Here is a 26,056-nt window from a genome sequence, read left to right on the forward strand (position 1 = left end):
TTGGCTCTAGTGTAACATCCCTAATATGCAAGCGGGTGCTCCAGGGCTTGGAGCACTACGTGAGGGCACCACAACTTCCCAAGCAGCTTCTGAACCCAAGGTTGAAATAGTCGATACGGCTGTGGGTTTCTGTGTTGGTTGTAGAAGTGGAGCTGAAATTACTAGTGGAGTAAACAGAGAAAATGTGAAATTGTTATTAGTACGCTTAACATTTTTATTGGAAAGGTTACAGATGAAATACTGTCTGTGTTTACATATTGTGGACAAAAAAAAAATACAAGGTTTATAGAACATGATTTTTTTGTCTGTGAAGAAGGCTGTGGGAGAATGACCTTATCATACGGAACAAAACCTGCCCTCTTCCAAGGGCTGCAACTTGACATACTCATTTCCAGCTTTCATCCCATGCATGGAGACAGTTGAGTCCAGTCAATGGCTGTGACAGTCACATGTCTGCCTGCAACTGGGTGACAATTATCAGTAAAAGGGGTGAAGGGGGGTGCTGTGCAGCTGACCCAAATAGAAACCCAGCAGTCATCCCATGAGTTTCGAGCTGCAGAAACACCCAGGACAACAGCCTCTGGTACCACAAAGTAACAGGCGCTCTCCAGTTCTGCAAGCTGATGACCTCCACATTGTCTGGAGCACATCGGTGCCCTTTCTTGCTGACTGGGAGCTTTCCCATACAGTGGCAGTAACTAACTCATTTGGATTCAGGAAGCAGTGTGATATGGAGCTCCTTCTCAGTCTTCGTGCCTAGAAATAACCCAGAAGGTCATCACACAAAGTTACAAGGAAGTAAAATAAGTGATATTCTAAACAAAATTCAGATCTTTTCATTTTGAACAGATTTTTATTACAGCTCAGCTTGTTACAACATGGTATTTACCAGCCTGGCCTTTAATATCAGATCTGCTTTCCAATTATGCTTCAGTTCCTACAGCAGTTGCAGAGGGCGTGTGTGGGAGTACTTGCAAGAGAGAGAGATTGATTCTGTTCTTTAAAAATGTGAAATCCCATCAGGATTTTAGCACTTAAACGCCATTTCCTTTCTCATTGTGCTACCAGCATTAAGCAATCTTCACGACATCTCTGACAAGTGGAGGAATATGTGCTAGTTTTTCAGGTAGAATATTAACACAGATATCACTGCAAAACAGGCTGCAAATCCTTTCCAGAAGTAAAGAGTTAATGCAAGAGCTCAGATTACAGCTTGGAAGCAAATACATAAGGTCGTAGCTCTATTTTTCAGAAGTACGGGAGTGAAAATGGAATAAAGAAAGTACGTGTAGGTCCTGGCTGTTACCGTGTGTTAGTCCCTTGTATCTGGAACAGCAGATGTTGGGCAGTCCTAATTGCCACCATTTCACACAGAGCATCTTTATATTCCTGGTGGTCATTCCCAGGCAGTCTTTCTGTGTGCTGTATTCCTGAGCCTTGACAGTGCTTTGACAGTTGCTGTGTTTCATATCCGAAAAGTCCAAAGGAGAGTTATTTTTGTCTTTCTGCAGTTCTGACTGTTCATTTCTTTTTTCGGTAGGTTTGAAGACCTATCTGATCTCTGGTCAGAAGGTGAAGGAGCCCCACTGCAGCTGTTCACAAACATTGCTTCCTGGCTTGGAGTCTGGAGACGGGGCCAGAATACAGGGAGCATCGTCAGCCGAGAATGCCAGTGACTTGACAAAGACTCTCAAGCATGTGGAAAAACCTAAGGTGAGTTGTTGTTTCAAAGCCAAACAGCACAGATTTCAAACTGTGCAATTGAGGGACAGATGTATGGATGAATGGGGAAACCTTACAGCCTTGATTACGCACTGCTCTAGAGATTTGCATGTATGTGTATGTATAGGTGTATATATATACATGTAGTGACAAGAATTAGTCTGAGGGCTGAAAATACTTACAAAGTAAAACGCCTCACCAGTTGTCAAGCAACCCCTAAGGTAAGGTGAACAACTTTTGAAGGTGGTTTCACATATATACATTTTTTTATATATACTTCAGGACTGAGAGGTCAGTGCTGCTTTTTTGATGGTCTTGATTTTATGGGGGAATAAAGAATATGCTTTATGCAGCTACTGTAACTTCTACAGTTTTCTGCTTTTGCTGCGATTGCTTCTGCCATTCCTCTGTGTTGCAGCTCACGTACCTGTGAATTTTTTCATATGGGTGTAGACCAGACATCCCTGCAAAAAGATAATGGGATTGTTTGTGTGATGGGAGAAAATGCGTGAGTAGGCTATGGGGTTGTGTTTTATCTGTTTGCTCTAGAAACCTATATCTGGAGCTGAGAGCAATGATTTGTATGGATTCAGCTTAGAGAAATGATGACATTTTGTTATGTTCACACCTCTCAGAAGATCTCTTGACAAGGAAATCTGTGAAACAATGTGTATTGCTTTGAAGCTTTGCTGTTATCCTCCATCTTCCAGCCCAGAACAGATTTCCCAAACAACAGATGTCTGTTCTCTATTTTCATTTGTGCTAAGAGTTCCTTGTCCTGGGTTGCCCAAGGTGGGCACAAATGCCAGAGCCACGGGTGGTCATTTGTGGGTCACTGTTCTTAGACTTCAGTGTTTAGTCCTCCGGGGGTCTCTTCAACACCAGTCTGAGATTGAGCTGAGAGAGTTGATGGGTGTGTGTGTGTGTTTGTGACTTCTAATGCTACTCCATTTTTGATGCCTTATAATATTTGTTGTCTGGATTAGGAGAGCATGGGCAGGACACCTTTACCCTGCCTCTGTCCCCGGTTATAAGTTGTAGAATACGAACACTGGGTCACAAATGAAATCAGCAGGAAGGCTTGCCTAAAGAAAAAGTTAAACGAGCTCCTTGGAGAGAGAGCTAGGACTGCAGAAAGCAGCTGTAGACATATTTATCCCTCCCCAAAATATGCACTGTGTGTGGTTTGACTGCATCCAAGTTGCTGGTAATGCTTTTCTATTCCTTCTTCCGTGTAAGAAAGAATATATTTGGCATCCCTCAGGCACCAGCTTTCCAGCTCTCTCTTCTCTTTCAATGAAGGTGCTAGAAAGTAAGGCAGGAAAATACATGTCAGTGGGTATCTGCACAAATAAGCTTGTTTGTGCTGCCCGGTGCATGGCCATGAAGAGGTACAGATGTGACAGTAAGGGGCAGAAACTCCTTTATTTTAAATAGTGAAGAAGAAGAACGTACAAAGTGGAGCAGTCATTACCAAGCTGGAGAGACGGAGAGAGGAGGGATTAAGCAAAGTAGTAAAACTAAGGGTGCTGTTTGGATAGAAAGCGAGGATGCCTGTTAATGTCAGACAGAGAGTAAGCTCTAACTGGAGCACAATGAAACTACAGCAAAGTACAAGACTGACCTGACTGCAGCTGGGGTTTGATGAAATTTATTACGTATTAACTTGTGGTGGTACTTGTTTAAATGATCCAAGTCCAAAATGAGATCTGTTGTTAAGGATCAGCTATGGTAAGTATTTTATAGAACATGGGGTGACTTACTCTGCAGAAGCATGGAGACAGATGCCCTGCTATTCCTGAGCAGCCAGCGTACGATATGGAGTCATGCTGCTGGCCATAGTGTTTTGTTTGCTGCCTAGTCCTTGATTTTCTGCTTGGGGACTGTCTTGGCTGGGTGTTAATTGCTGTTTAAATGCCAAATGACTGACTGTACAGTGCAAAAGTACAAACTTTCCAGATAAGTGAAGGAGAAGCTAAAAGAAGCTGCTTCAGAAGAGCATCTAGGACAAGTGCCAGCTCAGTTTCAGCCTTCTTGGATACCCTATCTACTGTTGTGCTAATACTACTGCATCAAGTTTATGCTTGCAGGTATTTAGTTTTATCATCACCGTGAGCACTGCAGACCTCGCAACTCTTTGAAGATAGTGTGCCTGTCTTGCCCAAAATACACTGATGCTGGAGTGAATTTTGAATGACCCCAAATTTGGCTTTCCCTACAATCTGATAAGCATCCGTATAATGTGCCACAGGCCATGTCAGAATGCGTGTAGCATAGTGATGAAGCAATCTTGTGAATGCTGAGCACTTACTTAAAATGTGTTCTGTGTTACAGCACAGGAATGCAAAGAGTACTTGCTTCTCACAGCATAGCTAGCTACAGGTATTCCAAACCCCACAGCATGCTTACGAGTGGAGGTGTGAACCAGCCTTCTCTCTGCTGCATAGTTTGTTATTGGAGTGATTGTGGACTGAGAAGTCTTGAGTCAAGTTTTTAAGGAATGTTTGATATGTCAGCCAGGCTGAAGCAGGCCTTACAGTGGTAAATAAATAAATAAAAATGTATATTTTAAGAATTTCCACAAAGAACAACTGTGCAGTTAAATCACAGATTTTGTATGATTTTTGTTAAAAGGAGTGGGTTTTGTTTTTGCAGTTCCATGGTTTGGTTTTCTGTTTGGTTTTGGAGGGCTTTTTAAGCCTGCAGCTTGCTGGTAGGGTCTGGAGATAATAATTTGCAAAAGAATCATGACTTACATGCCAAGTGTTTTAAATACAAAGCTGTAAACAGTGTCAATGTAGGAGGAGATTACTCCAGCTCTCCAAAAGAGACCAAGTAGGAGGGGCAAAATTACAGGCAAGTTGAAATATTTTTGTTTTAAGTGGTATAAGGGGCCATATTGAATGCAAAGGATAACTGCCACATTTTGGGCTTGAACAGATATTCTAGCCGGTAAGAGCTGTTAAGGAAAGTCAGGAAGGAGAATGCGACAGTAATTGATCCATGAAAGGAACTGTATTTCCTCCTCTCCTCCAATGTATCTGTAGTTCATTTAATTGCAAACCTTGTTGGAGTATGGATATCAATAAAAAGCATGTGCATAATTAAAATGGTGACGATAGAGGCTAAAAAGTACAAGCAAATCTATAGTAGCAACTGTTTTTTTTAATGAAAACACTGCATCATGTTTAAGTGGTTTTGGTATCTGTTAATTTTCCTATCATACTTTATGAAATCCCTTACTTGACAGGGAATCATAAACTGTCTTAATCATCTCTTGGTATGAAAACAGAAAGTACTTTTGCTTGTCTTAGTGTTTGCTGAAAGTGCATTAATGTATTATTCATCATGATGAGGTCAGGTACACACTGAGCTTGTGTGAATGTCTAACAGAGGATGAAGTTAATGATGTTGACCTGAACACATGGGGTAAGTCAGATGGACTTCCACCTTTTCCCAAGAGGTTGGGCTTCTTTTCCGAGGTTTTTGTCCTCTGGATTAACCCCAGAAGCTAAGCATTTGAGGTGGTCTTGCTGATTTGTTAGCAAGATCGAACAGGGAATATTTTCTTTACTTTTTGCTAAGGGGTTTTGGGTTTTGTTACCACTAACTGACTTTTGCCATGGATCCATCTACTGACTAACCCTGTAGGAGCACAGAAGGCTCATTAGCCCATTGTCATATTGCTTTCCACAAAGTGCCCAATGCGTTCATCCTATTTAGTCCTAAATTATTTTTTAAGAAAAACATTTGAAAACCAACTTCATTGTTTCCCCAAGTGTGCTGGTATTTGTTCTGACTGTACAAGTTCAGAACATGGTATAAATTGCTTATCTGATGCCAAATTAAGAAATTCATAATTTCAGTGCCCTGGACTGGGCCATACCCCTGAAGAATAGCAGATATGATGAGCTGCTGGCTGCTAAGGAGGCTCAGCTTTCATGAAAGCCTTTGAGAGGCACTGTTGAGTGATTAGGTGGATTGGCAGCCACAGGAAGAGTGTGCTGGGAGAAGTGCTGTAACATTCTGCAAATTAAACAACCTGCATTACTCTATTTCAGGTGTGACACCAGAGACTGTAAGGGTGAAAAGTCAGTTCTGACAAGACATACATGCTGGGCTCTGAAATTGGGAGTGAACCTGAGGACAGAAGTTGTTGTGGTTTTGGATCAGGAGAGTAAGACTAGCGAGGCTAGAACAAGTCCCTCCTGAGTACAAAGTAAACAGATAAAATGAACAAGGGGTGTTGAGTTTGTGAGAAAAGGCTCAAGTTCCTTGTTGGGAAATTTTATCAAAAAGTTTAGTGGACCACCTACCACCATTTAGTGCGCCAAATTCAGTATGTCATTCTCCGTTACTCGTGTCTCTCTACCCATGAGTAGATTTCCAGCAAGTAACAGCAATTGTCTCCAGAACAGTGGAATTGCCAGTGGGGATCAGACAGACGGTCCGTCCAATGCAGGATCCTTCCTGTATGTTGCCAGGATCGGAGAAAAGGATGAAGAACTTGCAAGATACAGACAGGGGGTGAACTCCCCTTAAGATCATTGTATTTTAACTCTAAAGGGTTAAGTTGTTATAAAAACTGAAGTGTGACATTTTAGGTTGCTTCCAAAATGTATAACCTGCAACTGTTACAGGTCCTGATGGCTTTGTGTTCCTTGTTTCTTGTGACATCTGCTGGGTGTTAGGGTTCAACAGTGTATGAGAGCCTGAACTCCACTCTACGGTCTTAGAGCGCTGTATGAAAAAGTGTTTCCCTTTATTAGTTTCAGATTTGTTGCTTTCCATTTCGCTGTACTGTTATTCATAATGCATCATGGTATTTCGTGCTTTTATTTAAATTTTGCTGCATGCTGTGCTAAGTCTTCACTCATAATGATGTTCAGATCCTTTTGCGGGCAGATTTGAAACAAAAAAAAAGTGGACTTCTCTTACTACAGAATATTTTATTCTTCTTGGGGAGGTGCCTTGCTAGTATGCAGTGATTACAGTGTTTCTGTGATCTTACACCAGTAAACTTCTCCTGGATTAGATTTAGCTTCAGTAAACAGAAAATCTGTGATTTATTTTTGAAGTGGTGCATTCTGTTCCAGTTAAATTTTGCTCCCTGCTGCCCATTTTGTAGCTTTGTTTATCTTTTAACCATGCTGCAAGTATACAAGTGGACTTAATTACAAATTTCATAATACTTACGAGGACATCAGAACATTTGTGGCTAAAATATTTTTGTCTCCTTGCAGCCCTGTCCTTCATGTAGTACCACCCTTGCTCCCCACTGTGATGTCAGCATAGAGGAAGGAGCTATCCAAAATGGTTGTCAGGATGAGCATAAAAACAGTACAAAGGTAATTTAAGTATTTGTCACTCCCCTTATTTCCCCTTATTTCTCTGCTTCAGTTAGCTTTCTCTCTTTTGCATATGCTGTTCCTTATATTCTCTTAAGCAGCAGAACTGATTTGGATTTTGAGCAGATGTTCTAAAATTTAGTTGAGCTCTCCCCCAAATTTTCAAAATTATTAGTAGTTTTATGACCCCAGTTTGATACTGAGAAGAACCTAAAATTGGACCCTTTAAATTATGCTGAGAATAGCCAAAGCAAGTGGGACAAACACTCCCACTACGCTCTCCATCCCTTACACCCGTTGGCTGTGTGTCATCTAGCCGCAAGTTATACGTGTCTTTCCAGTGTCTTCTGTGTTGTAGCTCTAAGACAAGCCATTCCTGTTCATGTGCCCAGCTGAAATTCATGGCCTTAAAGTCAGTTCACGTACTTTTTCTGAGCATCAAATGCAGTGCCTTACATATTCAGCATGCTACTGCCCAGATTCCTTTCCTTGCCTGTTGCTTCGATGTTCTTGCAGAAGTCACCTGCTTTTTTAGAGTACCAGACATTGCTGGTTCATCGTCTTGTTTGTGGGCTTCGTAACCTCTCTGCTCTACCTGCATCTCTCACTCCTTCCTGAATATTAAGCTCTTGCCTAATGCAGATTCGATACCAGTGTTCATCACCTGATTGTTGTATTTTCAAATAGGTTTAATGCTTTCTCTCACTGGGAAGAGTCGCTTTATAAACACACTCAGAGATAGCCATCTAATTCTTCACATCTGTCTTTACAATTCTTCTAGCACTTATAGATAATTGAAAACCTTGCCAGCACTTATTCTACTGATGAGCTACAACATTAATCTGTGTTTGTCCCTCTGCTCTGTCTGTATTTGACCCATTGTCTCTTATGCTGAAATTGTAAGCTCAAAAGCAGGGACTGCTTTACTGGGCTGAAACGGTATGTAACGCAGTAGACCATGTTCTGTGCCAGGGTTCCTAGGAAACAGCCTGAGAAAAAATAAAATGATAATCCCTTCATCTCTGAGAGAAATATTGCAGAGTGGCCAGCAGGTACTGGTCTCAAAACAGCATGAGATCTTTAAGACAGAAAACACTGTGGGAGATTTGCCCAGGCTGCCAAGATGGTATGCACGAGATGCTTCTTACCCAGACTGCCTCTGCCCACATGCCAGGGAACTCCAGGAAGTGACTGCAAACAGAGATTTGCCTGAGGTACCAATGTCATGTGTTACCTTCATCAGAATTTTCCTGTCAGATTCTTCCTACTACAGTGTATTAGTTTCATGTGTGTTAATGAGCAAGTCATCTAACCTTGCTTAGTCTGCACAGTGCTGAATAAAGTGTCTGTCGTTTCACTGGAAGAAGCACAAAGTAGAGACCAAATCACATATATCCTTCTTTGATTTGATTGTTACTGCTAAGGCAAAAATTGTAGCAGTTAGGTGGCTGTTCAATAAGTCTGGGATGCCTGTTTAGCTGAAAGCTTAAGGAGCAGCTATGTGCATGAAGTTGCTGTAGTGTTTCATTTCCAAATCTTCTTTGCAGTCTCAGCTTTCTTGAGAAGAGCCATAAACTCCCTCTACCCATCTCTGGAGTCTGTTCCCTTCCCATGCCCTGATGCTGTGCCTGGCCCTGTAGCACTTGTCCTCCATCTTAGGAAACATTAGTGCTGTTAGCCATGTCCTTGGACCTCCATGGGTCCCAACAGCCTCTGGAGCTTCTTCTTGATGAGAAGAAACTGTCACATGGCACATCAAACCTCCGAGTGCTCAAAAACACCCATATGGGCTGTTGCCATCAGAAACCACAGTAACATAGGAGCTAACAACGTTTAATAAACAGGGATTTTCTCCTGACACGCAACCACTTTCACACTCTAATCCTCTCCTGTAAAGATTAACAGAGTGGAGACAGCACAGGAAAGCCTTGAGCTGACTGAAGGGGAGGATTTTCTTAGGGATTTCAGCCTTTCCCAAGGAGCTAAAGAGAAAAGGCCAAGAGAAGTCCATGCTGACCTTCTCTGAAAGAGCAGGAATTTTCACTGTGTTTTCCAGATGAACTTGAGTAACAGGGAAAGCAAACAGTGCATGGAGCCCTTGGCTTTTATTTGAGATGTTCATAGCAAAAATGCTACACTTTTGGTTACTGCTTTTCAACTAATGACAACTGCTGCAAGGGTGAGGAAAAGGAGAAAGATTCTTTACCAGGAAAAAAATCAAAGGTGATAACTATGACCTTCATTATTTTGTTTTTTAGGCCTCAAGTTCTGGGAAGTGCTCTGAGCAAATGTAATTCTTATCATGAATTAAAAAGAACCCCCACCAAACAATGAAAACCTTTAATTTCTAGCAACTTTTTGGACATTTCTCTTTGGTTTCCTTTGTTAATACTTCTAATCTCAAAACCAGAGGTTACCCTGGCACTGCAACACGTCTTGTGCTCCATAGCGTTGTTCCCTCTGGATAGGCTGGATAACCTGTTACAGTTGCAGGAGGACTTTCTCTGAAGCTGCTGAACGTTTTCCTTAAGAAAAGAAACTGGTGACCTTTTATGGGAGAAGTTCTTGTGTTTCTGGCTTGTCAGGAGAGTCCCCTTCTGTCATACGCAAGTGTCTCTCCAGTCTTGGGACTTGGTTTTGGTCTGCTTTTGCTGGGATATGTGTTGCTGGAATCACCTTTCTCTTCTGATGATTATGGTCTTAAGCAAAACGTTGGCAGCACACCAAGGTAACTACTAAATTTCCTATTCTACTTTGTCATCTGCTGCCACTCTGCTGGGAATATCTGCAAGCTGCCAAAACAACTGTTGTGAGTGGTAGAAGGGACTAGACTGGGAATCCTTTCATTGCATGGCTCCCAGCAAACGGCTCTAGGAGCTCACAGCTCCATCACGGCAGCCTGCAGGGTGGGGATCTTGCATTCCTCCTAGGCAGGAGGAAGGGGAAGCATAGCCCACCTCCCTCCTGCTTTTCCTGTAGCCATTCCAGCACACCTTTAGTCTGGAGGTCTTGGCAAGTTATTGCTAAGTCAAAAAAGGAGTGAAGCCTGAGTGCCTTCTGACTCTTCCCTTCACGAAGTGACATTCTGCTGCTCCTTTAGTTATCTATCTGCACTGCTTGTGTCTGCAGCTTTTGTTATACCTCTCTATATTCATATGCCTTGTTTGCTGGAGAGGGACTTTTTACAGGGGCATGTAGTGATAGAACAAGGGGAAATGTCTTTAAACTGAAAGAGGAGAGATGTAGATTGGATACTATGAAGAAATTCCTCCCTGTGAGGTTGGTAAGGCACTGGCACAGGTTGCCCAGAGAAGCTGTGGCTGTCCCATCCCTGGCAGTGTTCAAGGCCAGGTTGGATGGGGCTTTGAGTGACCTGGTCTAGTGGAAGGTGTCCCTGCCCGTGTCAGGGGGTTGAAACTAGATGATCTTTAAGGTCCCTTCCAACCCAAACCATTCTGTGATCCTATGATCAATAATACAAGTAGGTTGAATTAATTCTGCATGGGCAGTGAAAAACCAGGTATTTCTTAACTTTAGCAAAGTTGATTTTACAGTCTAAATAACATGTTTCAGTGCATAGTTGGGGTGGTGAATTACATTTATGGTATTTATGGTCACTGTGGTGGCATCCAAGAATACTCTTCTGGAGGAGCTTGTCACTGTTGTGCTGACTGCTGTACAGGCAGGAATGAAGAAGCTTCTGTCATGAGTAGGTTTCAGGATGAGGATAAATGCTACATGATAAATGGTAAGATGCTGGGGAAGATGAGCATTCAGATGTGCCAAGTTTGATACATGTTTGCATTTGTCACAATTTAAAAATGCAGCATTAATCAATGCAAAGGCAAAAGAAAGCCAGAAAGAAGTAGTATGTTTTAGTGAAGAAAACATGGTTTCATTTGCAGAAAGCTCTGTCTGAGAAAGCAGCAGGGCTGTAGTGGTCAGTGGAAGGATCAACAAGGGCTGACAGAATAAGTTGTCTCATGACCTGTGGAAAGACAGCACAGTCTAAGTTGGATTTTAAAAAGCTTTTTAGAAGCATCTTGACTCTAAGATGAGTGAATGAAGTTGGGGCTTGTGGGTGGTCTTCATTGAGTGTGTTAAAATGCACTTTGTTTTCTGCTTCTTGGAACCTTGGTTCCTTGGTTCCAAAGAGAGGCAAAAAGATGCTGCCTAAATCAGCATGCCTTACAGAAGATGTGAACGACTTCAAGGCGGGTGGGGTTAGGTCTTTGACATGATCAGGTAGAAGCTCAGTGTGCTGAGGGAAGAACCTCTTTCAACTTTTGCTCCATAAAATCTCTTCTACTTTCTCAGACACTAATGTTCCCTGTTGTATTTTGCTTTCTGTCATTCAGGGTCCAGGAGGACACAGTCCAAAGACTCAAAATGGACTTCTGAGTCCTCCACAGGAAGAAAAGCTCAGCAATAGTCAAACCTCGCTTTATGAAATGTTGCAGGAGAAAGGAAGATGGGGTGGAGTGAGTTTGGATCAGTCAGCTCTTCTTCCTTTGAGGTTCAAAAACATCAGAGAGAAGACAGATGCTCACTTTGTGGATGTGATTAAAGAAGACAGGTAAGGAAATTAGAGCTGTACAATATAAAATTGTGTAAAGGTGAGAAGTCAGTAGCAGGGGTCCCATATCTTTAATCTTTGTGTGCTTTTTGCCCAATATCAATAATTATTGTTAACATATACCATATGTTTTCTGATCCTTAGTCTGTATTCTGCTTAAACTACAGTAGGAGCTTGATGTCAGAAACATTATGTTCTGGAATACATTAAGCCAGGTTTTTCGTCATTTGTGTAGTCAATGGGCATTCTTCAGTCAAGTCTTCAAAAAGGAAAAGTACTCTTTAAATGACTTGTCATGAAGTTGAATTCTTAACTCTACATTCAAAAGTCCTCTTATTGCACAGAAGTGTTCACCTTCCCCTGCATTTTAAAGTGTAAAATAAAATCTGAACTACAAAAACTCACATTTTTGTATAGCAAAAGAACAATATCTGGTAGCATTGTGTGACTAATACCTGGAAATCATATTGGACTTGGAAGCATAATTAATAGCAGTGAATTCTCATGCACCTTCTACCTACCTACATAATTTTGTAAAGTTCTTCTTTCATTCTTCTGTAAAGATCTTCTCTCTCTGTTTCAAACAAAAGCCTTATTTAGGGCACAGGAAAATATGTTCTTCAGAATTCAGTAATGTGTGATTTCTGTACTTGCACAACCATATTTCCATTATTATGGCAGTGATGTGACTGAAGCAACTAAACAGATAACTTGAGTTTATTATTATTCATGGTTATTCTAATTTTTTTGCTTCACTGTTCCACCCAGATTAAGGGTATTTTATCGAAATATCCTTGAAACTGGATGCTTGTTTAGATTCCAGGCTGCTTGGAACCAGGGACACTGTTGTTTTAGCTGAAAAACTCATTAAAGCAAGGAGAAGTGAGAGGGAGAGTTACCAGTCTCTCTCTGGTCTCTTCTGTAGATTTCTTCAGACTTCAGGTAAAATTTAGGGTCTGTCTCATTTCCTCATCCCTTCCCCCAATGCATGGTCTGTCATTAGTGACTGAGAATAGTCGTTTAGCTGATATTTTCAAGTATCAGAAGAGATACAGACTGGGAAAGTCCAAGTATGGGCAGAAATCGGCAAGAACAAATTGCATTTTGTTTAAAATGTAACTAGCTGCAAATTTTAAGTTACAGAAGTAGCTGAATTTATACAGTTGCTCTGCTGCAGGTGTCTAGCTCAGGCCCTTGTGATCCTGGTGCTTTCCTCCTCCATTTACAACATCAATAATTTTTCTGACTTGGAAAAAGTAGGACCATGTGTTACATCAGTCAAAGCCTGGCTTTTTTTTGGTCTCAATTAAATATCATCATTACCATATTAAGTGGGCCATTTCTTGTTGCCAGGGAAACTTCTCTGCTGAGTTCAGTTCATGTAAACATAACTTTCCAAAAATAAGCTTCTGATTAATTAGGTCTATGCAAAATGCTTTAAGCCTACCATTTTGCATTACTCCTTCTTAACATTTCTCGATGTGGTGTAGTAAGTCATTTTAAAAACATTTTTGATCTCCTACTGTAAAAATTGCTGGTCTTGACTAAGTTAATATCCATGAGGATGTTTGAATGGGAAATTGGAGTTTTCTCAGGGAGGGGTGGTGAAGTCCAAACTTCCCCGTGGTCATTGGAAGTGAAACCCTGTTCACAAGAATAATACTGGAGTTCTGCTGCTTTGGTTTTAGTTACTACACACCCAACAGCAGCAAGGGGTGAGCTTCCCCTAGCACTGTGCAGTGATGTGCACATGTGGTGCACAATGCTGGTGTTCTGGTCAGTGATATAAATTCCTATTAACAGAAAGTACCTAACCCAGATATGGTGATAAGGTGCATAAATTAGCCACACCGGCTTCCTGTACATCTGGGAAGAATTAAACACATCCTAAGGAAGATCTGGGAGCCCGTGCTTTGTGTTAGGAAGCTGCCTAGGGCTGACTAAGCTGAAATGCTGGACACTGGTGATATTTTTCATTTCCCAGCCTCTTTCTAGAGTTTAGGTGTATGGCTGAGAGTTTCACTAGTGGCCACTGATCTCTCTGCATGCTGAGACATCACCTTGCACCAGATACCTCAGCACAGTTCCAGCTGTCTTTAAGAATAGTAATAATAAAGGCAGTGTTAGCACATCATGTTTGTGTCATTGTATTATACAAGATTCCTTTTCATAGAAGTTATCAGTTTGCATCTTCTTACGACTTGATTATATGTATTTGTCAAACAGTATATAGTTTTTTGAGTCTGGCTTTACTAAAACCACTGAAAATATCAAGCTTTGTTCATGTTAATCTGCATGTTACGGTGCATTTTGAAAGAAAATTGTAATGTAAGAGAGCAAAATTTTTAAACTAATTTAATTGGGGATACCCTCAAAGGATTTTCACTCTTTGGATTTTTATTTCCAAGAAAAATTACATTCTTTAGGTTATAAACCTTTAGAAAAAGTACAGGACAGTACTTACAAATGATCTCTGTAGATTTACAGAGCAGAAATACCAAGCTCTCCCAGAAGCTGGGTTCTTTGCAGCCCTTCATCCCCTGCTTGGGTCAATTTCCTGTTTAAATACTTTTAAAATCTGTTTGTTTCTTTCATCTCCCACTTCCCAGTCTTACTTGATTGAGGGAAAATAGAAATCACTTGTGCTGGGGAGGCACAGCACCTCCCAGGAAGCAGATTATGTACTTGACTCTGTTTAGTCAACTAAACTGGGATCTTCCTCTCTGGAACAGATCACAATGGACAGGGAGTGGGTCTGGCATGGTTTGGCTGGATGACATCAGAAATGCTGCATTTGCCCTGGTTTCATCGTGTTACGTGTTCTGTTTCGTGCTGCACTGACAAATGGGATTGTTCTTCCTACATCCTTTAACCATTGCAGCTCCAGCACAGCATTGCCATCCTCACCATGAGCTCCTCTGGAGGAAGAAAGTGAATTCAACAGTATTAAAAGAGAGAAAGGAAAATGAAAGGAAAAGAAAAGAAAAAAGAAAAGAGAAGGAAAGAGGAAAAGCTTGCAAAATTCTTATTATAAGATGAACTTAGAAACATCCAAGAGAGATGAGATGAGGGACGGAAGAATAAAAGAGGGAAAGAGTACTCAAGTGAATGTGTCCTGTCATCCCTCCACAGTATCCTGATGTTTTTCATATTTTTAATATTCTAGCCAAGGCCAGAATGCTTCAAGGTTATGAAGTGTCTGCCATAATCGTGGTTGAAGTCTTTTGTCTTATCAAGCTTCAGTCTAGGAATGTGTGGTTGGTTGGTCTTGCATCTCAAGGAAAAAAATGCTTCCCACATGACGTCATGTGCTGGGAGCTTGTACTTCCAAAAAACCTCTTAGCCAAGTGTTCATGAAAAATTAGAAGAAAACAGAAACACCCCCACCCTACCCCCCAATAAAAAGCAATTCAGGCAGAGGTTCGCTCTCTGGGGTATCTCAGCTTCTTCATCTGCTTAGAATTTGATCTTGTGTGCATCTCTGGGTTTTGCTTAGGGAGATCAACTTGAAAATAGCCCTCTCTGTTGCTCCAGTGCTAGAATTTTCAAGGTGGAAAAAGCACTTGGAAAGAAGCTGTTTCTGCACCAATTTCAAAAACAGCCAGTTCAATGTAAATAACAAGTGCTTGAGAATGAAAGGAGTTTCATAGCAAGACCCAGTGTTTGGAAGTCTCAGATGATGATGGCACAGAAGAGAGTGTGACGGGTGGTCCCAGCAATAAAGTGGTGTAAGCAGACATGACCTTACTCTGTGACTGTCAGGCACAAAGCACTCTGTGCACTGCAAGTTGAATCTTTTCAGCTCTTTAACACCAGCTGGAGAATGAAAAGGTTTGCACACCAAGTGCTGTAGGTGTCATTAGAAAACTTTCAGAAACCTCTGACAAATAATGTAAAACTCAAAAATGTTCCACTTTTGCTGCAGAGGATGAGGCATAGAAACAACTTTTAATGATTGAGGTCTCTTTTATGATTTTTTTTTCTGCACCTGACACTGGAAGAGAAGGTGAAGGAGTGCATAAACACCCACTGGTAGATGCTGCCTCCTGCTTTGTTTAGTCCTAGTGAGCTGGCTTCATTATTTGTCGGTGCCTTTGTTGATGATTCTGGTGACTTCAAGTCTTCTGTTTCAGAACTACATTTAATCTACCCATCTCCTCAGGTTCCGTTTCTCCACGACGGAGATCATTAACACTGAGAATGTTCCCAGTTGAGTTACTGAGTTACTTTAATGTATCTGAAATAACAAGAAGGTGCTGATTTCTAAAAGGGACGGACAATGTGTTATGTTGGGTTTTTTGTTCCCCTAACAGTTTGTCACCTTTGTCATCCTTGGCTTGCTTTGAACAACAGAATTCCACCCAAGACACAAATACCCCACAGCCACACGTCTCCTGAGGCTGTGCCTCTGTAGCAGCAATTGACCTTTATTACTTGCTGGCTTATTTACAATTAGTTGTAGTCATCTGGGGTTACAGCTGTTAGATTTCTGGAGGGACTTGTTAGTCTGTTTCTGAAAGTATGAAAGTTTGCTCTGTCATTTTTTATGTAAAGTATTTCCTTTGACTGAGCAGCAATGTGGGTAAGTAGGTACCTCAGTGACTGAGAGCAAAGAAAACCAGCAGGAACTTCAGAACGAAGTAGCAGCATCCCTAGAAACAGAAACCATGGAAGGAGGGACTCTCAAAGAGTAATAGCTGAATTAAATGATGGTTGATACCATCTTTTCTCTCTAGCCTCATGAAAGACTACTTCTTTAAACCACCAATTAACAAGCTGAGCCTGAACTTCTTGGATCAGGATTTGGAGATGGCCTACAGAACGAGCTATCAGGAAGAGGTATGTTTCTCTCAGCATTGGTTTCTTTTTTTAATCTGTCTAAGCAACTATCTTACATTGTTTTTAACACTTTTCATTGCAGTTGATGGCAAGGGTCATGAAATGTCCAATGTGATTTACTATTTGTTATTGCTACCTCTGGAAACAGTCTCCTTCCAGTTTACCTGTCTTGTGCCATGTCTAGTCTAACATTTGGGCTAGAAGTGCATTCTCACAGTCCACCAAGATACGCTAATATAATACACTAAATACTTCTCACTTGCCTGTTCTCCATTTTCAGGTTGGTTAGGGCCAAATGCTACTTGCCTTCTCATCAAATATCCTAACTTTCAGAATGGTAACTGAATTTGATCCTTGTTCATGTCACAGTCTCACAGTTGTCTCTGTGGAACCCAAACCTGCTCTGAACTCAAATGTCCTAAATTCTGTTAAGTGTGCTGCATTTAGAAACAGGCATTTCAAATCACTGCATAATTCTGAGAACAGTGAATAAATTGTAAGAAACTTGGTACTTTCTTCAGTATTCTACACTGAGTGTAAAAAGTCCTTACTTCCTTTGGCAGCTAATAATATCACAGGCTTTCCATATCAGTAGATATTTGCTTGTTTTCCAGTGATTACAAATGAGATTTAACCTTTTGGGTTTGTTTTTTCTTAATAACAAAGAGAAGCATGGTTGTGTTGCTGTTCAGTTTGCTGACTTTGTTCAGGAGCTCCGTACTCATCCCACAGAGCTGTGTTCTAGTGGTGTCTCTCTGAATAAAGCTGATGTAGCAGTAGCTGAGAGAAATGACCCATGGGAGACAGCCTGCAAAATATGCACAAACTATACAGAAAACAGTAAATCAAGTTCTTCTCAATGGAAAGATTGGAAAGAGAAGTGAAGCAGTGATAGGTCAGTCTATATATGCGTGACTATTACTGGAGATATGTAGGAAATTCCTAGTATGAGCAGGACCGTGGTCTGTGCATTTTGTTAGTGCCAAACTATTAATTTGGAAATTATGTAGAACTGCCTGGAAACAGGAATCTTCATTCTCTAGCAGTAACTGCAGCACTGGGCAAAAACCTGTTAAAGCCTCAATATTAGCATGAAACTGGTCCAGAACAACAAAATCTTCCCTTGGAGAGTGAAATGATTTGTCAGCACTCCTAGTTCTTTAATTGCCTTGCAGTAAACTGTTGCTGAGAGTAACTTCCAACAGGACTGAACTGACCTCTAAACTGGCTGCATGTGTGTTTGTGATCATTGTCTGTAAGCAGCTCTGCTGCCCAGGAGCTTGCTTAGCCTGTTCTTGTTTGGAAATTATGCACTACTTTACACTGTTAGGGCATCTTTAATGCTGTCACTTCAGGCTACAGCGATGCTTTCCTTAATTCAATTGATGTGACTTTTTGTGTGAACTAACAGGATTATGCTACAGCTCTCATTAAAAGGTAATTTTGGCACTGAAATGATGCTGGCTGAATTTATTATGTTGCATAGAGGGTACAGGTGAGGAACAGGTTCATATTCCCAATATTGCTACGTGCAGATAGCATTCTGAGGAGCAAAAGAAATTCCCAGTTGAACCAGAATACTCAAACTGAGCTACTTCATGGTGATACTGATAACATACTTTCTGTTTTTCTTCGGAACTTGCTCTTTGTGATCCCTTGGGCAGCCATAAACTCTCATAAAACTGAGCCAATCTAAGTAAGCCAGGTTGTGAAGCTCATGATCTCGTTCTCAGCTGGACTGGCCAAAGGAGCACACAGCACAGCTGCACAGCAGTGCAGCCAGAATTAGATGGGATGGGAATGTGTGGTGAGGGGTTATGGAAGAACAGAACTTGATGTCCTGGGCTCTGATCAATGCAGATTACATAGCTTCCTGATGGCTGCTTTTATTCTGGGCTGAAAGGGAGATATGAACTCTGCCATGGGCAAGAGATTGTAGGGTGGTGTTTGGAGGGTTTATTTAAGCGACCATCGGAGCTTAAAGGCATATTGTAAATTGAAATATTATTTTAAATTAAAATCCTTGAAGAAAACTTCTTACAACTTTTATCTCCTAGTAATTATGGGGTTTATGTTTCCTTGCATAGAATAGATGTTTTTCATATGGTTTATTTCTGTATTATAATACTCTGCAAAAATCACCCCAGACCAAAGGGCTATGCTGCCAGTGCTTTTTTCCAACGCAGACTTATTCTCAGGAAGCTGATGGCCGTTGAACTACCTTTGCTATCTCTTGTTTCAAATCATTACTTACACTGGATTAATGAAGCAGCAAAATGTTCTGTATTCCTTTATTTGGTTTTGTGAGCTCCTGTTTATGGCACAGTCAAATTCAGCAAAATAGCATTTATTCATTTTCATCCCTTCCCTCAATCCCTGTATTCCACACAGGTTATAAGGAATGCTCCAGTGAAGACGTTTGCCAGTGCTACCTTCAGCTCGCTCCTGGATGTGTTCCTCTCCACCACAGTCTTCCTTATACTCTCTATCACATGTTTCCTGAAACACGGGATGGTCACATCCCCTCCACCACCCGGAGCAGTTGTGGTGTTCATCATCGCCATCCTGCTAGAGGTGCTGTCCCTTGTCATCTCAATTAGGTAAATAAAGCATAAGAAAGTCTTGAAATAGTAGTGAGAACTGAAATGGTGGCTGGCTTGGGAACATTTTGTTTGACAATATCCTGGGAACTCACTTGGACGGTTTGTTATATTTGGAGAACAGTGCTAGTGAAGCCAAGAAGGCTTAAGGCAGATCCTGTGCAAAGAGAGGTCTAGCTACAGAAATTACACAAGAAAAAGGTGACTCTGATAGAGGCCACTTAAGGAAACAGAATCTGCACACCATGCCTGCCTTTTATTGTTCCTTGTGATGCTACACACAGCTGTATACCTTCTCCCGTCACAGGGCCTTCAGAGTGAGGGAGTTCAAACTGAAAACTTACCTGTCTTTAAAATAAAAACTTAAAATTCCCAGCTAAAAGAACACCATTCTGGTGTTAAAACTGAAATAATTTTACAGAAATGCAAAGAATAGTCCTTTTCTCAAAGCAAATGAACAAGAAAAGTAAAAAAAGTGAACAAAAAAGAAAAGTCACATTGCATCTGTCTAGAATTAGTTCTCTTTATGATCTCTATTTCAAGTCTCATGGGTTTAATAGTCAAACAGTTTTGTTTTCCCTGTTCTACACATAATTGGAGTTCAGCATTTCCCCTGACTCCTGGGCTGTGTGGCAGTCCTTGAGAAGGGAAGTGGCACTGGTTTGTCCCTGCAGAAAGGGTGGCTTTGCAGGCAGCGCCAGCCCCATGCTGGCTCTTCACAGCCTGCAGTGAAGAATCTTATCCCTGGATCCTTAAAGGTGTCCTTGCAACCCCTGCACCTCAACCCCTCCTGTGCCCTTGGAGGTAACGCCTGTACAAGTATTCCGTAAACTCACGCTCTCCTGGGTGTGTTGTCTGATTTATACAGATACCACATGTAGCCTGTTATTAACCCAGATGGCAGACCTAATAGTAAGTTGCTTGTTTGTCTATTCTTGTGAGAGCAACTTTATTCTGCTCTCTTCATCCCCTGTTTTCACTGCACTTTTCTCCAGCACAAGAGCATGGGGGAAAGGTTGGTGCGTGGAAACACATGTCCTACATGTAGTTCTGCAAATCTGTCAGGTATGGGTAAGTTAAAATGGTTTTGTAATTACAAGTTAGAAGCCATTCTGCTGTTGTTTAAAAAGGAACAAGAGATTGCAGTTTGCACTCTTACTTTGGATTCTCAGGGTCAAGGTAAAAAACACTCAATTAGTACTTAAGCCACTGACACAAGCTTTTAACTCAGCATGTGTATAAATGTATATGCATACATACACGAAAGTTGGCATGTGGGAGTAGACAGAGGTCATTTAAGAACAGTGGAAATGCTTTTAAGGGTAGTATTTCTTACCAGGTGTCTTTGAGAGTTGCAGTTTGAACAGTGTTGTGGTTCTGGAGTTCTTAGAAATTCTAGGCAGTCAGAAAGTGTTAAGACCTGTACTGGGAGATAGTTGAACTGGTAGGACTGTCATTCTAGTGCATCCTACACTGGATTATCTTTTGCTCTGTCCTCTCTCTTACATCAGAAATACATTTTCCCCATTGCAAAACAATGTCTGTACTCTGTCTTAGGTAGGGGGGGGAAGTTTTTTTTGTCAGTTTAATGTGGCCAAGCAGCTCTTCAATGGCACCAGTAGGAGAGTAGGAAGGCAGCAGTGAGCAGCTAGTCTGGGTTCAGTGAGCCTGGCATTGTACCTTGAATTTATTCAGCTCTGGCTAACTCAGCCACCACTTTGCAGAAGAGTTAGTTTCTGCTCTCCTGGTATGTTTGGAGAAAATTCATTCACCTTGCAGGTAAATGTTTACTCCATTTTAGTATTTTTCAATTCATTATTGTTCCTGATACTACTTTGAATTTGCGTTTTTTATTTTGTACATTTAAAAAAATTATTACTATAATCCTGAACTTTTTGTATGGAGGTACATAGGGTTTTATTTCAGTCCTGTTCTGTAATTGGTAGTTTATGGGTTTCTTAAGGAGAAGGAAAATTGTGTTCAATAGGCTATCTGTTTAGTCAAGAATTCACAAAGAGGTTTTGTCTTTTTGAGCTGTGTATGGCTGTACAGGGGTTTAACCTCATGGCAGCACTGTGTTATTGAGAGCCATACTGTAGTGAACCTGGGCTGTCACCGAGGTGAGTTTAAGTGGCTTTATAGTGTTTTCTTAACACTATTTGGTTTTGCCACTGACATTTCTAATATTTTCATGAGACTATGTTGGCTTAAAGCCCAAATTTTACTGCCTAAGCTGGCTTGGGTGCCTCATTTAAAGTCAGTGAGATTAAAAAGAAAGTGTTTCAGGATGACTCCTAAGTCTTAGAAGAATATATTTTTTAATACTAATCATTCTTCTGTGCTTAATTCTGATTTGAAAAATGGATTGAGAAACATCTCACCCTGTGGAGAACACCAGTAGCCAGCCATCAGAACTCACATCATCCCACCTGGCGTAATAATAACAGGTTTTCAGTAAACACTATACTGATACATGCAGGACTGTCTTCATCCAAAGGAGCACTCACAGGTTTGGGCACATGGAATACTGCAATTCCTGCACAACTACTGTGGGTGCAGATGACTGGGGGTCACTAGCACCTGCTGCACTCACTGGAGTCAAGCTGACCATTAAGATTAAGACCCCACAAATTCTCCTGGTTAGTTTGGGAAATGAAAATCACTGGATGGGATAAGCAATGGCTGCCCTTCCCTGACCTCTCCATCAGGTTGGCAGTTGAGTAGGAACTAAGGAATCAAGTCACCATGTATTCTTTGCTGCTGGAGCCCTTGTTGTCCAAGTGAGAGATGTGTTGCTCCTTTCTTTTGGTGGGAGGGAAGTGTCTTCAAATTATTGTGTATTTACTCCACAGTTACAAGCCCAGGAGCTTGCTACCCTGGGCTCACATTCACAGTCCTTCCTATACTAATGAGATATAATTAGTAATTTGGCTTAACTCTGATCACACCTAAGGTAACACCTCAGCAAATCTCTTAATGTATGAAACAGGATCATCTCAGATCTGAGCAGGTCTTACTCAGATACCTTCTTGAAAATAGCCTCATACTGTACACCAATTTGTAGATGAAAGATCTTAGAAGCTTTCTGGTAGGTTTTCAGTTTTAAATGTAATGGCAATATGATATTTGGGGGGCAGAGGGTGATTTTGTAGGAAAAGCTATCTGTTTTGGCTTGGAGGGCTTTTTCTTGTTTGTTTTGAATTTCCTATATGTATTTACTTCATAGTAAATACATAAAATATGCTTTTGGACTGCTCAGGGCTCCACAACCTGTGACACACGCTTCTGTGTACTTCCCTTGAGCACAAGGAAGAAAATCATCTTTTTCCTCTTCAAAGCGAGGGCTGCTCACTCTGATTGCTCATTACTCACAGAAACGGTGCAGAACTTCCTGTGCAGAAATGTCATCCCAAATGACAATCACAAAATACCACTGAGATATCTTAAGGGAGGAGGTTGGATTACAATGCTGGGCACAATCCCAGAATTTCAGGAAAAGGGATTATTTTAGGACCAGAAAATTCTTGCCTAAGTTTCTTATTGTATTTCCATTGTCTTGATGTGAAACACCCTGTCTTTAAATCAGTCTGACTCTTAATTGAATCCAGGACTTAGCCTAGGAAGTACTCACTCTTGTGGCTCAGAGCTTTAGTCCAGCTGCAGGAGTGGGAGGGGAGAGCTCTATCGCTGGTCGTACAATGTGAAACAAGTTGAAACTTCTAAGTTCTGGAAGAGAGGTCCTCATGGAGCAAAGCTTACAAGGGAGAAGGATGTTTTGATTCCTCTGAAGTGTCTCATAATAAGTTATTGGAGTATCTGTAGATGAGGATCCAACTGTTCTCACAAGTGCCACTCTAAAATTACCTGTATAAAGCTACGCACAAATAATGCCGTTTCATTTGTAAGCATGTGGGAGATGCCATCTCCTGTTCTGTAAATGTAGTGCAAAGAACGTCCTGCCTGCTTGAAATGTGACTCCTTTGACTTTCATGAGTGCAGGTGAAGGGTAAGAAGTCCTAAAGTTCTACTGTTTTTTAAAAGTACCTTGGGAAATGTCATTGAACATCCAACAGCATGTGAGGTTTCACTTGGGATTCTTAGGAGTGCTTCCTTCTGCAGGAGTACAGGTAAAAGACGTAGAACAAAGAATGGTTTGGGTTGGAAAGGACATTAAGATCATCTACTTCCAGCCAACATCTGTCCACTATTTTAGCTGTAAATACAGGATTTTTGTTAACTAGATACTTCTGACATTTAGTTCTTGTTCTCAAGTGAGATTTGTTATAAATAAGTTTGCTTTTAAAAAAAGTGTTGCTTTAGATAACATCCTTCAGTGCGGACTTCTCAGTGAAGTGGGGCCACAGTAGTGGATGTTTCAGCACTGTTCAAAAGAGTGAGAGGTGGGAGCACTGCATAAGTTGATTCATGAATTTTGAAGAACCTTTCTAGAGAGCAAAAAAATTATCTTCTGGATAAAGAAAGCAAGTACAATCAAAACGGTAGAATGGGGAACTGCTCTTGTCTGACAAAACAGCCCTTTGCTTGGCACTTCCTGGGTTTGCTGAAGTAGAGCCCACGGTCTGTCCATAGCCAAGACCCTGTGGCAAACCAGTTGGTTCTCCTGAAATTCCAAATGACCAGGAACTGAAATTGTTTTCTGCAACTAGAGCGTGGTGAACGGCTTCTGTTAATGCTATGACTGATACAGAGTATTGATGCAAGGGAAAACAATGTATTCTGTTCGCCTTTATTTATTTCTAACATCTGTGGCTTTGGTATTTAATATCCCACCAAACTGCTGCTGTGCCAAAAGCTTTTGATGTGAACTATGGGAATTGATTTTAAACTGCCAGTAAATACAGGAATGATGATAACATCCTCCATTACCCATTAATCATTTATGTCAAACTTACTAATTTGAACTCCAGCTTGTGTAAACATCTTGGATGCTTTAGCATTTAAGCCCTGTTGAGCTACCCACTGACACTGCATTATTTACTGATAGTGCCCTGTAGCCATTAAATCTGTCTGCAGCTCTCCTTGCTGTCTGGTTTTAATGCACTTCTTACTTCCTGCAATGGAAGGGTTGTGCTGTATTCCCAGGCTTTCGCTGTTTTGTGAAGGATGATATTTCAATTGTTGTAATTCCAGAGTGCAGAAGATTGTGATAAATATTGGGGGGGGGGCAGAGGCGGAGATAAAAATATCAATGCAAGAAGGTAAAACATTATCACAAGAAATGTGGCATTATCCTGGAATTTGCAGTAGCTTTTTTGAAGCACACAGCTGCCTAAATAAAGAAGTGTCCTCATGGCAGGATTTGTTGCTATAGCTCCCACAAGAATTTGTCCTGGCATAGAGGCTTGGCAAAAACCATTAAAACTAGAAAAGCTTTCTGCACCACGGAGCCCCTGTTATGTGGGTTGGGGCTCCGTGGTGCAGCAACATGTGCTGAGAGACATGAGCTGCACTGGGTATCTGCCACGATTTGCGTGCCACAGAGCTGTGCCAGCCTGCATGGGAGCGATGTGGAACATCACGTAGAGCGTGGGCAGAGGTGTCGATGATCTGCCTCCTCAGATCCCACTTCTCTGGGCTTCCCACCCAGCTGCCAGTGGAAGCACCGGAATGCAGCCTGACCCCACGAGTGCTCAGCTTTGTGGCCCAGGTTGGTTTCCTTGAAAAAGCAGCTGTGGCTGCCCTATCCTTCACAGTGTTCAAGGCCAGGTTGGGCTGGGCTTGGAGCAACCTGCTCTAGTGGAAGGTGTCCCTGTCTGTGGCAATGGGGTGGAACTGGATGAACTTTAAGGTCCCTTTCAACCCAAACCAGGCTGTGATTCTGTGATTCCTTTCTCATAGTTCAGCCATGTAAATGCTAATACTAATCTTCAGAGGCATGAACTCGAGTGGCATTTTCAGAAGTATTTGTTACTGGGTAAACTGGGCTGCCACTGAAGACAGGCACAGTTCTGTCACTGATGTTAGAGGCAACTGAGTTGGGACAGTGTATAACAGTTCAGAAAAAAACAATTCTTTTATAGAGTTTTTTTAATTTATTTTGCTTTATATGCTTTTTTAATTTCTGTGCTATAGAAATTCTTTCTTACGATGGAATATAGCTGTCATTTTTCGTGCAAATGGCAGTCAGTTAAACTAGGAGCTAGCAAATCTGTGAGCACCCTCTCGTGGAGTCCTGCTGTATTACAGCGTCTTAATCCTGCTACCACGAATTTATATTTTTCTATTCATTTAAGTGTAATTTCCAGATTTTAATATATTAATCAGAGAAGAGCTCTCCAAGCTTCAAAAAAAAAAAATGCTCGGGGTCCTAAAATTCTCAGCAGTCTGGACCAAAGAATTAATATATCGATCATAAGCAATACATATTTAAAGCCGTGGAATAAGTGTCAGATTCACATAAAGAACTTAAAATTTATTCTGGTTTGTGTCAAGCTTTTATCCAGAGTAATACCTTGTATTTTAGATAACAGTGTTAAAAAATCAGTGGGTAGCTTTTCCTCTTTTAAAAGTTGTAGGTGATACGGAATAAGTTGTGTAACTTTAGCGATGGTGAATTTCATATTTAGCGTATGTTGTATTTATTATTTACTGTTTGGGCTCTACTGTAGTCTGCTGTTACAAAAGCAGAATTACCTGCCTAGACTGATTCTGATAATTACATACATCCACATGCGGTGGCTTTGAATGAAGTGTGAGTGTGCTATGTTACCTTTTTATGGCTTCATAAAAATAATTAGAAACTTGAACTGCAGTTGGAATTTTTCTGGAGTGAGTAATGTTTTTGAGCTGTAAGAAGGAAGTTTTCCTGAGGATTTGTTTTTGTAGATAAATAACCTTTTTCTATGCCATATCCTCGAGCATTAAGTGTCCTTTTACCTTTCCTTATTCATTTTAACAATTAGAAATGTTCTCATTTAAGAAGTATCTCCTTAAGCTGCTCTCAGAGCTCT

At 41.1% G+C, this 26,056-nt stretch overlaps 1 protein-coding gene across 3 annotated transcripts in view; it reads left to right on the plus strand.

Moving 5' to 3' along the window:
* ADCY9 (adenylate cyclase 9) overlaps positions 1 to 26,056 on the plus strand; it is an 86,625-nt gene that overhangs the window by 44,974 nt on the left and 15,595 nt on the right. For 2 of the 3 annotated variants that reach the window (XM_061379445.1, XM_061379444.1), the window contains exons 2-6: positions 1,541 to 1,713; positions 6,966 to 7,070; positions 11,429 to 11,646; positions 16,383 to 16,485; positions 18,877 to 19,085. In XM_061379445.1, the coding sequence (XP_061235429.1) occupies positions 1,541 to 1,713; positions 6,966 to 7,070; positions 11,429 to 11,646; positions 16,383 to 16,485; positions 18,877 to 19,085 (808 nt within the window). The remainder of the gene's footprint in view (positions 1 to 1,540; positions 1,714 to 6,965; positions 7,071 to 11,428; positions 11,647 to 16,382; positions 16,486 to 18,876; positions 19,086 to 26,056) is intronic. The other variant, XM_061379446.1, reaches the window with a different exon arrangement.

The sequence above is a fragment of the Neopsephotus bourkii genome, unplaced genomic scaffold (genome assembly GCF_033783945.1).
Source record: "Neopsephotus bourkii isolate Nb327-2 ecotype Australia unplaced genomic scaffold, CSIRO-AGI_Nbou_v1 NB_1770, whole genome shotgun sequence".
Lineage (NCBI taxonomy): Eukaryota > Metazoa > Chordata > Aves > Psittaciformes > Psittacidae > Neopsephotus > Neopsephotus bourkii.